General features: G+C 41.9%; 1 protein-coding gene across 2 annotated transcripts in view; it reads right to left on the reverse strand.

Moving 5' to 3' along the window:
* The window catches only part of SMARCC1 (SWI/SNF related, matrix associated, actin dependent regulator of chromatin subfamily c member 1), a 212,187-nt gene that overhangs the window by 28,751 nt on the left and 167,453 nt on the right, over nucleotides 1–15,983 (reverse strand). For both annotated transcript variants that reach the window (XM_008071323.1, XM_008071322.1), the window contains exon 25: nucleotides 10,109–10,243. In XM_008071323.1, coding sequence (XP_008069514.1) covers nucleotides 10,109–10,243 — 135 coding nt within the window. The remainder of the gene's footprint in view (nucleotides 1–10,108; nucleotides 10,244–15,983) is intronic.

Here is a 15,983-nt window from a genome sequence, read left to right on the forward strand (position 1 = left end):
GGCGACCGAGTGAGACTCCAACTCAAAAAAAAAGGAAAAAAAAGAATGTGAAATCTAGCAGTATTGGCCATATTTGAAATGTACTTTACCAATGACATAGTGATCAGACGTATGGAAATCTGTCCTAGAATACCGTACAGATATGTATATAAGGATGATCATCAAAGCATTATTCTTGGTGTTCAGTTATATCAGATATACTGAGTGGGGAAAAAAGCAAGTTGCAATGTAAATATTTATAACATAATCCCAAGTACATAAAAATAACTTTGTGGTCATGTATAAGTATCTTTATTCATACACTGAAGTGCGTGAGTACCAAACTATTAACAGTATTTATCTCTAGGAAATGAAACTGAGGGTAGGAAAACTTTCATTATTTATTTATTTTTAATTTTTTTGAGTTGGAGTCTCATTCTGTCGCCCAGGCTGGAAGGCAGTGGCACACTCCTGGCCACTGCAGCCTCGACTTGCTGGACTTAGGTGATCATTCCCCCTCAGTCTTCCAAATAGCTGGAACCACAGGCATGCACCACCACGCCTGGCTAATTTTTTTGATTTATTGTAGAGATGAGGTCTCGCCAAGTTGCCCAGGCTGGTCACAGGGAATCCTCTATAACTCAGCCTCCCAAAGTGCTGAGATTATAAGTGTGAGCCACTGCGCCCAGCCAGGAGAACTTTTAAATTTATTCATCATTTGAATTTTTTACATTATACACATTTTAAAATCGATTATTTTTGTAAGCAAAAATCAAAATACTAAAAAGTGTCCAAGTCATTTGCTATAAACATCTTGATTTTCTTCTCTCCCATCTTCATTTCCTAGGACTATGGATGAAGTTCCAATAAACTAAAATGAACAGTATAAACTAATCATGCAAATCAAGTGTTGATGAACTTTTAAACTTTCTTTCATGACTCCAGTCTGGCTCTAGAGAACCCAGTTTTTCATACAAGGCTGCCTGTAGCCCTGCTCTAAAGAAACATCCCGCTCCTCCTGCCCCAGCCCCCGCACTGCATTCAAACTCTGCCTTCCTCTCCCCCTTCACTCCTTCACTGTGTATGTATAAAGCAGTCGTATCCAAGCGGAACCTAACACAACAGAGCACTTTTCAACACTAAGACACCAAACGCAGACACAGCTGCAAGTGCAGCTGAAGTTCACACAAAGCTCTTCTCCCAACTTCTATTTGCATAAAGCAGGGAGGGGGGTGGGAAAGAGTAAAAGATGGTGAGGGCCACAAAAATCTATCTGCACTGCCAAGGACTGAAATATCAGCCAAGACGTTAAGCCTCAGAGCTAAAGTAAATAGTCACACCTTCCTTTTCAATGTTTGGTATCATGGACGAGATAGTCACTGAAGATAAACCAAATCCAAAACAGACATATCCACCCCTTATAGCTGAGGAAAAAAAAACAATAGAACTGCATTTTGCTGCTTCCACATTTGCTTCTGGGAGCAGAAACCCAAAAGGAGAGCTTTCGCCATTACTGTGACTGGTCATTTTATCCTTGCTGCAATGTACTTGCTTCATGATGCCACGTGTTTTTCTGCATCAGAACTGAACCTGCTACTGAGTATGGCTTTCTTAATCTGAAATAAAACTACCTACAATGTGATGATGCATGTCTGACAATAGATTCAATTTTATGACAGGCAGGACAGAGATGAATTACAAATAAACAGAAAGCAAATACAATTCCCCTGGACCAGTGTGAAATTCACTCTTTTTGTCTTTTTGTTTCTTTCTTAGTTTGTCATGAAGTACAAAACCTACATCTTATTTGTGAGGATATACTATTATTTCTACTGTCAAAATCCATCCAGAACTTGACCATTTATTTTTACTTCCAAGGCTGCTATCCTGGTACAAGCCACCATCCTATCTCACGTGGGTTACCCCAACATCCTCTTCATATATCTCAGTTCTCTCCTTTTTTGTGTGCTGGGGTCTCGTTCTGCCACCCAGGCTGGAGTCCAGTGGCATGATCATGGCTCACCGCAGTCTTGATCTTTTGGGCTCAGGTGATCTGCAATCCTTCTGCCTCAGCCTCCCAAGTAGCTGGGACGACAGGCATGTACCACCATATCAGGCTAATTTTTTTGATTTTTTTTATTGTAGAGATGAGGTCTTGCTATGTCAGTAGATTGGTCTCAAACTCCGGGGCTCAAGTGATCTGCCTACCTAGGCTTCCCAAAGTGCCAGGATTTCAGGTGTGAGCCATTGTGCCCGGCCAGCCCCCTTAGTTCTGACCTTGCTGTCTTATGATTTGCTCTGTACAATACAGTACAGACAATGATGCTGCTAAACTGTAAGGAAGATCACTCCAGTCCTCAACTCAAGGTCCTGTAATTATTCCATATTTCAGTCACAGAAAAGCGCAAGGCCTGTGGATGGCTTACAGGGACTTTTGAGATTTGGTCACCATTATCTCTCTGACTTCATCCTCCTCTCTGGACTCATTTATGCTCCAACCCATTCAACTTACTCCCTAGCTCCTAATCATGTCAGTCATTCTCCTGCCTCAGGGCTTCTGAGCTGGCTGTTTCTAGTATTTGGAAGCACTTGACAGTAGAACAGTTTCTCAATTAGTTCTACTCTGATGACACTTAAAACTGAAATTCCTAGCCGGGCTCGGTGGCTCAGCCTGTAATCCCGCGCCTTTGGGAGGTTGAGGTGAGTGGATTACTGAGCCTGCGGGTTCGAGACACGCCTGGGCAACTTGGCGAGACCTCATCTCTACAATAAATCAAAAAATTAGCCAGGAGTGGTAGCACGTGCCTGTAATTCTGGCTACTTGGAAGGCTGAGGCGGAAGGATCACCGGAGCCCAGCAGGCGAGGCTGTGGTAGCCGGAAGCGGCCACTGCACTCCAGTCTGGGCGACTGAGTGAGACTCCAACTCAAAAAAATAAAATAAAATAAAATAAAATAAAATAAAAAACAAAAAAACTGAAATTCCTCACCTCCACTCCTGATTTTCCCTGACCCAGCCCTTAATACATGTACTATACATACAAAGCATGTATAAATACACAGACATACATATAATACCTAATAACTTCCTTCATTTGTTATTTCTAATTATTTAAGCTCCACCAGGCAGACAATTTTGTACAGTTTTATTTATCACTATAACCCCAGTGCCCACAAGCCTAGAACATAGTAGGTGGTCAATAAATATTTGAAAAATGAACAAATAAATCATCTTCTTTACCATAAACGTTATCATGGGCAGGCTGACTCTTTAGTTTCCTAAGCAATCATGGTCTTCAGATTTCAGGATTTGGGTCATTCTTACAAATCAGATCAATCACTCCTCCAGAAAGCTTGCCTTGATAATTGGAACTGACCATGACATTCCTTTTCTCTGAATTTTCATAACCACCATTGCCTCATAGTATTTGGTCTCTTTACATGTAAATGTTTCATCTACCCTTGAATCTCCAGGTCTGGGTTTCTCACAGTTTTGAGTTTCCTATGCTTGTCTCTCTTTTCTGAACACATACAATTTCTATAGCTAGCCATGTAAACTTCAGAGACTTGGAAAACATTTAGTTTAGAATACATAAACTGGAACAGCTCATAGGTCCATTCTCATTGGCATTAAATTATTTTTATTTTATTTTATTTTTTTATTTTTTGAGTTGGAGTCTCACTCTGTCACCCAGACTGGAGTGCAGTGACCGCTCCCGGCCACTGCAGCCTCGACCTGCTGGGCTCCAGCAATCCTTCCGCCTCAGTCTTCCGAGTAGCCTGAATTACAGGCACGTACTACCATGCCCAGCTGATTTTTTGATTTATTGTAGAGATCAGGTCTCGCTGCCCAGGCGGGTCTCGAACCCATGGGCTCAGGCAATCCACTCACCTCAGCCTCTCAAAGGCGCGGGATTACAGGCTGAGCCACCGAGCCCGGCAAATTATTATTTTTTAAAATGTAAATGCCTTACACAGGCTCCAGGCACTCCAATTCTATCCACATATTTCCAGTCCTAACACAGCCCATGTTGGAAACCTGCTCTCTTGATTGTTGTAAGCTGTCTGCCTGATACAAAAGGCTGCTCAGTCCAGTAGACACACCGAGTGGTGGATTCACTGCCCACTCAGCATCCTCCCCTAAACTGGAGTCAATGTTTTATCTTATGCCATCTCCCTAACAGACTCTCTAACTTCTATAACTACCTTCTGCCAACATCAGCACTTCATTATATGAGAAGGCTAGAATAATAGCTATTGAGCACTAATTATCGCTGAATTCATGTTACCTAGGAAAGGTTTAAAATTTTTATAAGCCAGGCTCGGTGGCTCAGCCTGTAATTCTGTGCTTTGGGAGGCTGAGGTGAGTGGATTGCCCGAGCCCACGGGTTCAAGGCCCGCCTGGGCAACTTGGTGAGACCTCATCTCTACAATAAATCAAAAAAATTAGCCAGGTGTGGTAGCGCGCGCTTGTAATTCCAGCTACTTGGAAGGCTGAGGCGGAAGGATCACCGGAGCCCAGCAGGTCCAGGCTGCAGTGGCCGGGAGCGGCTACGGCACTCCAGTCTGGGCGACAGAGTGAGACTCCAACTAAAAAAATAAATAAATTTTTATATATCCTTATACTTAATGACCACATACTGAAGACTCAAAACAACATCTAATTTTAAGTCATTAGAGAGAGAGAAAAAAAAACTTCATATCTTTTTTTGAGTCAGAGTCTTACTCTGTTGCCCAGGTTGGAATGCATGGCATGCTCACGGTCACCACAGCCTCGACCAGCTGGGCCCAGGCAAATCTTCTGCCTCAGCTTTCCAAGTAGCTGGAACTACAGGCATGTGCCACCACACCCAGCTAATTTTTTGATTTACTGTAGAGACGAGGTCTCGCCATGTTGCCCAGGCTGGTCTCGAACCCGTGGGCTCAGGCAATCCTCTCGCCTCCGCCTCCCAAAGTGCTGGGATTACAGGCATGAGCCAATGCACCCAGTCAGAAACTTCATATCTTATTCTGGTAGTCTAAATATTTAAAATCTATTGCTATTTAAACAAGACCAAATGTTCAATGCAAAAAATGTTGTCCTAAAGCTATCACTTACTGGATAAAGATGAGCAGGAGTACACCCTAAAATGAACTGAGGCCATATAGTAGGTGGAAAAGCACTAGGTAGCAAGTGAGGAGGCTATACATCTAGCTGACCTGCTCACTTTCCAGAGCATCAGCTTTACTGATTCATGACAGAAGGTTGATAGAACCTGAACATACACTTTAGAGTACCTAGGTTAAAATGAGATACCAGTGGATTGCTCTTTCCTTCCTTCCTCTCTCCCTTATTTATTTTTATTTTTTTGAGCCAGGGTATTAACTCTGTCACCTAGACTGGAGTGCAGTGGCATAATCATGGCTCACCACAGCCTTGAACTTCTGGGCTCAAATGATGCTTGTACCTCAGTCTCCCCAGAAGCTGGTACCATACTCATGTGCTACCATGCCTGGCTAATTTTTTGATTTCTTGTAGAGACGAGGTCTTGCTATGTTGCCCAGGCTGGTCTCAAACTCCTGGACTCCTACTCAGCCTTCCAGTAACCGGAACTATAGGCGCATGCTACCATGCCTGGCTAATTCTTTTTTTAAAATTTACTGTAGAGATGAGGTCTCACCAAGTTGCCCAGGCTGTTCTCGAACCCGTGGACTCAGGCTATCCTCTCACCTTGGCCTCCCAGAGTGTTGGGATTACAGGCTTGAGCCACTATGCCTGGCCGGTCAGTAGCACTTTAAATGGATTTTCTCATTTAATCCCCCAAAAAACTATATGACGAAGCCATAAGCAAGAATTGCTTTGACTATCCTTTGAATTCAGCAGTGAAGCTGTATGGCAGCATAAAGCCACTCATTTGCTAGCCCCTCTTACAAACAAGATGGAGCTTGGACAGGGTAAGTTATACCATAGGAAGGATCGCCTGAGCCCATCAGGTCGACGCTGGGGTGGCAGTGAGCGTGTGCCACTGTACTCTGGCCTGGGCGATAGAGTGAGAATCCAACTCCAACTCCCCCCCCCCAAAAAAAGTGCTACTGACCCAATAAATGTTCACAAATTCAACAACAACTTATAAATCCTAAGCAGTTCATATTGTTGCTGATGACTAGCTTACATAAAGGAAGGCATATATTTACCAAAGACTTACATATGCTAGCACTGTGCTACACACATGCCATACTTCTCTCAATCTTCACAATAGTTCTGTTTGGAAATCAACTATAGGAAAAAAGTCATGGCTTTGCTTGCCCATAGGGAAGGACAAGCTGTTAGTGCTTGGGTGGAGAAAGAGGTTATGTCTTAATTGTGTATAAAATGAGCTGGTGACATAGTGAAGTTGATCTTTCAAACTGAAACTTGCCTACCTATCCTGGAAGCAGAGTTGTCTGTGTGATCAAGAAGATACAGAAGTGAAGGGATGTAACCTCTATGTTTAGGTTATAAAAGACATTGTAACTTCTATTTTGGGTACTTTTTCATATTATTCTTTTGAGTCACTTCCTCAGAAACCACGTGAGATAATAAATGCTTTTTGTCTTCAGTCACTAAGTTTTGGGGAATTTTTTTTTACATAGCAATAAATAACTAATACAGTTGGGTTACTGACATTCATTGGGTAGAGTTAGAGTCTGTTCAATACTGTCATGCCACAAGTGCAGTTAACACCAAATGCCTATTAAGAAAAGGAAGAGGGACTGGCAGTAGCAGGATACTGCCAGGGAACAAGTGGCATGTAACATCAATAAGAGTACCTGACCCTAAACCATGGGAAGTGAGGACTAGTTGTGGGCCCAAATTTCACCTATACATAAACTACTTATGTACCTAATCCTGACTTGTACCCCGCATCTTTACAATAAGGGGAAAACAATTTTATTAGAAAAAGAAGGCCAACCACCAAATAATTCAAGCAGAGGAGTTTTGTGTATTGGATAGAGTCTGTATTTTCCCATCGTTTTCAGTTGTGCTTACTACTTTACTATTTTATTTTACTGAGTTGTGAAATCACTCTGTGCAGTGGTATGATCACAGTTCACTGCAGGCTCAAACTCCAGGGCTCAAGTGATCCTGCCTCAGCCTCCTGAGTAGCTGAATCTATAGGCGTGTGCCACCATGTCCAGCTAATTTTTAAATTTTTTTGTAGAGACAACACCTCACTTTGTTGCTGGTCTCAAGTCATCCACCTGCTTCAGCCTCCCAAAGTGCTGGGATTAAAGGTTTGGGCCAATGTGCCCAAACTCTGTTGTGCCTTTGTATTAAAAAACTATTTATAAAATATTTTATGTGATAGGATCAGAATTTAACATTTTTAAAAAGTCAAAAGAAAAAACAGTGGAGTTATATAATTAGAAATAATTAATTACAAAAAAAAAATCCATGGCACAAGGAAAATTCTGCAGGGCTGAGAGAAACGGAGTCATTATGCACAACCCCCAAGTGACTGGGAGACAGTGGACAGAAATGGAAAGGGGCCATAGACTCTACTATTCTTGGGTAAAAGACAACAGTTCCATCAGAAGGCCTGAAGAGGGGACCTAAAGAGAAAATGACTGAGAGCTAAGGAGAGCCCTTGACAATCTAGACATTATTCTGTAAGTGCTTAGGTTGGGTCACTGTAATCTTCAAGGCTAACACATCAGTTATGTTTCAAAAATGACAGCAAGGCATCTAGTTGACAATGGGAATTATTCAACCATCATTTGAATTCCACATATGCCAATAATATATTCTATTATAGACCTCATTACCTCAATTCTCCTAAGAAAATCCATAAAGTAAGAAAAGGGAAGCTGATTAGGTGATATTCCCTCTCTATCTCCCCTCCATCTCCCAGGAATCGCTCTGTTCCCATAGCTATACCAAACAAACTATATTGCTATTATTTGCTTTATTGACTGTTTTTCCCATTAAACTAAGTCCCCCGATGTGGATTTTCCTTTCCACTTTTCCCTTTTTTTTTTTTTTTTTGAGTTGGAGCCTCACTCTGTTGCCCAGGCAGTGCAGTGGAACACTCATGGCCACCCCAGCATCAACCTGCTGGGTTCTGGTGATCCTTCTACCTCAGTTTTCCAAATAGCCAAAACTACAGGAGCTTGCTGGCTAGTTTTTGATTATTATTATAGAGACAAGAACTTGCCAAGTTGCCTAGGCTGGTCTCGAACCCATGGGTTCAGGCAGTCCACTTGCCTCAGCCTCCCAAAGTGCTGGGATGACAGGCTGAGCTACTGAGTCTGGCCCAGTTTTCCTACTTCTAATAATGATGCTGGTGTACATTCATTCAAGATACTTAAATAAGGGCCTATGATGTGCCAGTCCTATATTAACAAAGATACCTGATTAAGTCTCTGCTCTCAAAAAGCATACACTCTGGTATGGAATGTGGACACATGAATTGGTGATTGTGATACAATAAGTGCTTTGTGAGGCTACCACAGCAGTAAATGGGGAGGGCATCACCTATAGCTGAGGGATACAGGAGTTAGCCAAAAAATGGGTGAAAAGTACTTTTCCAGCCTGAGGAGCAGGATGCTAACAGGTGGAAAAGAGAATGAGGCTATAAGGGAAGCCAACATGTGGTCTGGCATGGCTGGTAAACAGAAGGTAATGAAAATGAGACTAGGGTCTCTTCAGTTCCTAAAGCAGAAGATGGCCAACAGTGTAAGAGATGTTTACAGAGACAGAAGCTCAATGATAGATGCGGGTAGTAGAGTGAGTGAGAGGCATGGGGAGTGAGAAGACTCCTCGTTGGAGAATTGAGAATGGGAGGGTGTAGGGTAGGCGTAGGAGAGTTACTGAAGCAGCCTCTCCCTACTCACAGGGTCAGAATGCCCATGCAAGTGGCCCAGCTGGTCTTAGGACAAAATGAGTATGGGCTATGCTGAGTTACTGGGCTATTTATCATGAAGAATTTACCAGAGAACTTGCTTGGACTGAATACTAAGAAAGAGTTTGGCAAGTGTAAAAATGATCACTATTCTGGAATAATATATTCTTAATTAATTAATTTGTAAGTGCTTAGTTAGGGTCATCTCAAGGCTAACACATCAGCTATGTTTCACAAATGACAACAGGGCATCTAGTTGACAGAGGGAATTACTCAACCATTATTTGAATTCCACATATGCCAATAATCCATTATATTATAGCCTCTGTTACCTCAATCCCCAAGAAAATCCATAATGTGAGAAAAAGGAAGCTTATTAGGGTAAGATAAACAAAATAAATTTACTCTAAATTTATCATTTAGAGAAACAAGAAAATCAGTATCTCACATGTAGATAAAAAAGACAAAACAATCACAGGAAAAAGTTCTAACTACATGCTCAAATTCAGCCTAAGTTTAGAAAGTCACCAATGCATTTTCTGGTCAACTCATCAAAAATTTTTTTCCAAAGAGCTTAATCTGTTTTCCTAAAAAATTTCCTTGAGACAATCAAATGTTCCCCTGCTTCTAAATTTCTCATTTTTGTGGCTTCCTTTCTCATTTTTGGCTTTTTTGTAATTCTCTTGGTCCTGTGTAAACCATGTCCTTACACCAAAACTTTCTGCCTCAGATAGCTCAGGATAGGCCCACTTCCACACTTCCAGCTACTATTCAAAACATCCAGGAGAGGGAAGGGAAGTGTGAGAAAGCCCATGGTAGGATCTGAGGAAAAATCACAGAAAACTAGGATCCTAACTCAAGATTAATTCCTATTTTCTAATATTTATATTAAAGTCAGGAAATCAAAAAAATCCTCACACTAGATAATAGACTTACATCATTTCAACTTTATTGGTAATAAGTAGTTAATGAAAGAAATTTTAAGATGCAAGTTTTGCAGAGTAGAGAATGTAGTACCTAGTATCTTCACAGACAAAAGGTACAAGAAGTTGAGATTTAGATAATTAGTTTTAGAAAGTGAACAGAGTTTTATTTATCATCTCTGGATGATAATCTTTTTTCAAAGGACAAATGGCATTACAAATGACAAAAGTTAGCTACCAATAGAGACCATCAGAGTAGGTTACCATTTATTTTATCTAAACTGTGTTTTATGGAAAAGTCATAAGGGTTTGTAAAAAAAAGCCACTATGGAATTCCTTGTACTTACAGCCTCTTTCTCTCTGTCCATGATAGTTTCTAGCTCCTCAAAATGTCGAAGTTTGATCTCCAGTTTCTTCATTTGTGTCTCAACCAGGAGAGCTACCAGGGACTTAATCTTTCTCTCTTCCACAGCAGCCAAGTGCTAAGGATAAAAGATAATTCAAATTATTTAGGTAAACATTTGCTAAAAGAACATTATGAAAATACTAGAGCTGTTATTCAAAGTGGGGATTATGTAGTTAAGCATGAGACCTTATATGTCTCGTTTGTATGTTTCTACCAAATATTTATTTTAATTTTAAAAAACTACTGTCCCTGAATTTCTGGTACCTATAGAGATAAATCAATCCCTTTTAAAAATTAAAGAAAACACCTCCCATGGTAAACAATGCCCTTCAAAGAACCTATCAAGGAGGAGACGGTGAACTAGGACCCTGATGGGTAAAAGAGAACAGGTGACCTGGGGGATACCTCCCTACCTTCTGCTCCCATCCCTGCACTTTGTCCCTCCCTTCACCATCCCTATGAATTTTAAAGAGGCAGGCAAGTACTGGTCGCATTCACACCAGAAATATAGATACACAGCCTCTCCCTTTCTTGTGGTGAGTAGAATATGTGTGGAAAGGAAGGGGAGAAGAGTACTGCACCCCTAGTTTGAGGAGCAGGACCAAAGTCACTCCTCTGTCACAAGACTGAAGGTGAGTTCGACTTATGCTTCTTGGCAACTCAGCAGCAAAAAGAGGAAGACGCCAAATCACTCTTATCTATTCAAGACTACGACTACCTGCAAGAACTCAACCCCACCTTTTACAGACACCATTCAAGAAGTTCTCCCCAGCAAACTACAAACACCACTTTGCATTCACTTTTACTGTATCTGCTCAATTTAGGTGCTAATTTTGTTACTACACAAAGTTTTTTTAAATTTATTTATTTTTTGAGTTGGAGTCTCACTCTGTCGCCCAGACTGGAGTGCAGTGGCCGCTCCCGGTCACTGCAGCCTCGCTTGCTGGGCTCCAGCGATCCTTCCACCTCAGCTTTCCAAGAAGCCGGAATTACAGGCATGTGCTACCACGCCCGGCTGATTTTTTGATTTATTGTAGAGATGAGGTCTCGCTGCCCAGGCGGGTCTTGAACCCGCGGGCTCAGGCAATCCACTCACCTCAGCCTCCCAAAGGCGCGGGATTACAGGCTGAGCCACCGAGCCCGGCTAAGTTTTTATTTTTAAGAGATAGGATCTCACTATGTTGCCCAAGCTGGCTTCAAACTCCTGGGTTAAAGCAATCCTCTCATCTGAACCTCCAGAGTAACTGGGACTATAAGCACCTGGCACAGCACCAAGTTTACACAAGGTTTTAAAAAACAGCAAAGTAGTTGTCTTACTCATCTCTGTATTTCCCACAGAACCTAGGAGCTAATATGTATGAAGAGGTTAATACAGTAAGTCCTTTACATGCAAGTAAGTTCCATTCAGAGAGCACATTCATAAATCCAATTTATTAGCCTAGGTTTCCAGTTAACACAATTGGCTATATAGTACCAGCTCACTATGACTTTCACACTTGCTTCCGGATATCCTGGGCTTAAAATAAAGACACCATACTACTGTACTCAATACAGTACTGCAGAGTACACAAAAATGCAACCACTTGTAGAAGATGCATGCACGTGACAACGTATGCCAGACACGTAAACTTACTCACGTGACTGAACGTGCTAACACATGTATGCATCTTTGAAAATTTCCAACTTGAAGGTTTGTAAGTAGGGGACTTATTGTATAGGCTCTATTGGTAGCTGCACTGAGACATAACACTTAAATGAGAGCATTATTTTTCTGTCTTTTATAGCTGAAAAATATAAATGCAGTTTTATAGCTATAGAGACCCATTTGCAGGAAAATTCAGAAATGTAAGCAAAAGCTAATGATGAAGTTTTATAGTTGTTGTTTTTATTACTCTTAATCCCATGACAGATTTTTAATTGTTTTTTTTTTTGAGTTGGAGTCTCACTTTGTCACCCAGACGGGAGTGCAGTGGCCGCTCCCGGCCACCGTAGCCTCGACCTGCTGGGCTCCGGTGATCCTTCCGCCTCAGCCTTCCGAGTAGCCGGAATTACAGGCATGCGCTACCACGCCTGGCTGATTTTTTGATTTATTGTAGAGATGAGGTCTCGCTGCCCAGGCGGGTCTCGAACCCGCGGGTTCAGGCAATCCACTCACCTCAGCCTCCCAAAGGCGCGGGATTACAGGCTAAGCCACCGAGCCTGGCTTAGATTTTTAATTGTTAATGATCATGTTTACCTCCCTAATCCACACAGAGCTACATCAATGACACCAAAAGTTTAAATTTAATTTTAAACCTGTTATTATTGTGTAATGTTATACAATTTATAGTTTTGAATAAGAAAGTTATGCACAGAATATAAAGTTGAAAAGTTACAAACAGGTGTAAAATACAAGTTTCCCACTCACTTCTGTCAGTTAGTCATAAGTAACACCTCCCTTAAAAGAAGATAATGATTTAAATTAGTAGGTCTTTTTTTTTTTTTGAGTCAAGTCTCATTCTGTCACACACACTGGGCTGGAGTGGAGTGGCATGCTCACAGCCACCACGGCCTTGACCTGCTGGGCTCAGGTGATCCTTCCGCCTCAGACTTCCAAGTAGCTGGAACTACAGGCATGGGCCACCAGGCCTAGCTAATTTTTTGATTTATTGTAGAAAAGGTCTCACCATGTTACTCAGGCTGGCCTGAGCTCAGGCAATCCTCTCGCCTTCACCTCCTAAAGTGCTAGGATTAACAGGCTTGAGCCACTATGCCCAGCTCTAGGTCTATTTTTATAAAAACGTGACTCTGTGACCAGCCTGGGCACTGTGGTGAGACCTCATCTCTACAATAAAGCAAAAAATTAGCTTTGGCATGGTGGTACATGCCTGTAGTTCCGGCTACTTGGAAGCCTAGGCAGAAAGATCACCGGAGTCCAGCAGGTTGACGCTGGGGTGGCTATGAGTGTGCCACTGCACTTCAGCCTAGGCAACGGAGTGAGACTCCAGCTGGGGGCGGGGCGGGGGAGTGACTCCTAGAACTCTGCTGGCTTTGGCAAAAAATGTTCTATCTGCGTTAAATTCATGAAGGAACTTGGGGGAATCCCCATGTACTCTTAATTTTTTAAATGCCAAAATATTTCCTCATAACTGCAAATCAAGGTTTAAAAAAAAAAGAGGTTAATAAGTATCAAAAAATAAAAGAGAAAAAGATTCATGGCAAGAAATATCATGGAATTTTAAGAATACAAGACATAGACAGAAAATCCTATAAGCTTCCAGAAAGGCAAACAAACATTAAAACAGGTTTCCTCAAATACTGGACTTATCAGACATTCTAAAAGCAAAATGAGTTTTTCAAAGACAAAGATGCCTTCTAAACTCTGAAAATAGTGAATTTCTTTTCTTTTTTTTTTTTTGAGTTGGAGTCTCACTGTCACCCAGACTGGAGTGCAGTGGCCGCTCCCGGCAACCGCAGCCTCGACCTGCTGGGCTCCGGCGATCCTTCCGCCTCAGCCTTCCGAGTAGCTGGAACTACAGGTGCACGCCACCATGCCCAGCTCATTTTTTTGACTTATTGTAGAGATAAGGTCTCGCCTGCCCAGATGGGTCTCGAACCCACGGGCTCAGGCAATCCACTCACCTCAGCCTCCCAAAGGCACGGGATTACAGGCTGAGCCACCGAGCCCGGCTAGTGAATTTCAAAATAGAACTTCATGTAAGCAACCAACTTAATAGGGTTTACAATTAAGTGAGAATATAAAGACATCTCTGGCCGGGCATGGTAGTTTACACCTGTAATCCCAACACCTTGGGAAGCCAGCAGGATTGCTTGAGCTCAGGAGTTTGAGACCAGCCTAGGCAGCATAGCGGATCTTGTCTCGACAAAAAATAATTAGCCAGGTGTGATGGAACATGCCTGTAGTCCCAGTCACTCGGGAGGCTGGGGTAGGAGGATCACTTGATCAGTAAGTCAAGGCTCTGGTAAGCTGTGATCATGCCACAGCACTCTAGCCTAGGTGACAGAAAGAGACCCTAACTTAAAATAATAATATCAACGGAGACTTAGAATCTAGGCAGGGTGCAGTGGCTCATGCCTGTAATCCTAGCACTTTGGGAGGCTGAAGCGAGAAGACGGCCTGAACCCAGGGGTTCAAGACCAGCCTGTGCAACTTTGTGAGACCTTGTCTCTACAATAAATTTTAAAAAATTAGCCAGGTATGATGGCACATGCCAAGTACTTTCAGCTACTTGGAAGGTTTAGGTAGAAGGAATGCCTGAGCCTAGCAGGTTGAGGCTGCAATGTCTGTGAGCGTGCCACTGCACTCCAGCCTGGGGAACAAAGTGAGATACAGACTCAAAAAAAAAAAAAAAGAAAGAATAAAGAAACAATGTATATCTGAAAATATAACTGAAAGATATAATAACTTAAATTTTAACTCAATGATTAGGTTTAATAGCAGAATACTCAAATAGTAAACTGAAAGGTCAACAAAAAATATTCAAACTGTCGCAAAGAGAGAAAAAAGAAAAAATGAAAAAAAGATAGCCAGAAGCAAGCATGAGAGACATGGGACTCAATCATGTAGTTGGAATCACAGAAAGAGAGGATAGAGAATGAGGTAGAAACAATATAACAACTGGATGGGTATTTTCCAAAACAAATGAACCAACTGAGAAATTCAAGAAGTTTAGCAAACCCCAGAGATTAAAAAAACAGATAACAATAAAAATCACAGTGAGGTACAACAGAGTACTAAAAACAAAAAGACAATTTTAGAACCATGGTGGCATGGGGAATACACATTACCATTCATTATCTCTTAGATCCAATAACACAACTGACAACAACTTGTCAACAGTGAAAAATTAAATAGCATTTTAAAAAATGTTTTGAAAGAAAATAATTGCCAACCTTAAATTCTGAAATAACACTGAAATAATACTCTTTAAAAGTTAAGGTGAAATCAAGATCTTTTAAGAAAAATAGACTCTTAGGCTGGGCATGGTGGTTCAAGGCTATAATCCCAGCACTCTGGGAGGCCAAGGCGAGAGGATTGCCTAAGTCCGTGGGTTTGAGGCCAGCCCGGACAACATGGTGAGACCTTGTCTCTACAATAAATAAATTAAAAAAATTAGCCGGGTGTGGTAGCGCACACCTATAGTTCTGGTTACTTGGAAGGCTGAGGCGGAAGGACTGCCAGAGCCCAGCAGGTTGACGCTGGGGTGGCCATAAGCATGCCGTTGTACTCCAGCCTGGATGATGGAATGAGACCCCAACTCAAAAATAAAAACAGCCGGGCTCGGTGGCTCAGCCTGTAATCCCGCGCCTTTCGGAGGTTGAGGTGAGTGGATTGCCTGAGTCCGCGGGTTCGAGACCCACCTGGGCAGCGAGATCTCATCTCTACAATAAATCAAAAAATCAGCCAGGCGTGATAGCACATGCCTGTAATTCCGGCTACTTGGAAGGCTAGGGCGGAAGGATTGCCAGAGTCCAGCAGGTCGAGGCTACGGTGGCCAGGAGCGGCCACTGCACCCCAGTCTGGGCGATAGAGTGAGACTCCAACTCAAAATAAATAAATAAAATAAAAAAACAAAGAAAAACAGATTCTTAAAAAGTTTTCTCTGTCCAGTGCTCTTCTTAAAGAGGGAAAAGTCACTGCTAGTAGGCCTGCGCAGAAAGAAATTCCAAAAGCAGTTTTTAAAGAATTGTATTAAATTAAATTCCAATGAAAGGAAGAAAAGAACTGAGGAACACTGAACAGGGAAAAGTTATCTGAAGTTCTAGCATTATGAAGGAAGTAGTAAAAATATTCGGTTTAATGCATGAAATAATCA

This window comes from Carlito syrichta, unplaced genomic scaffold, assembly GCF_000164805.1.
Source record: "Carlito syrichta isolate Samal-C Ts95f unplaced genomic scaffold, Tarsius_syrichta-2.0.1 Scaffold314290, whole genome shotgun sequence".
Classification (NCBI taxonomy): Eukaryota; Metazoa; Chordata; class Mammalia; order Primates; family Tarsiidae; genus Carlito; species Carlito syrichta.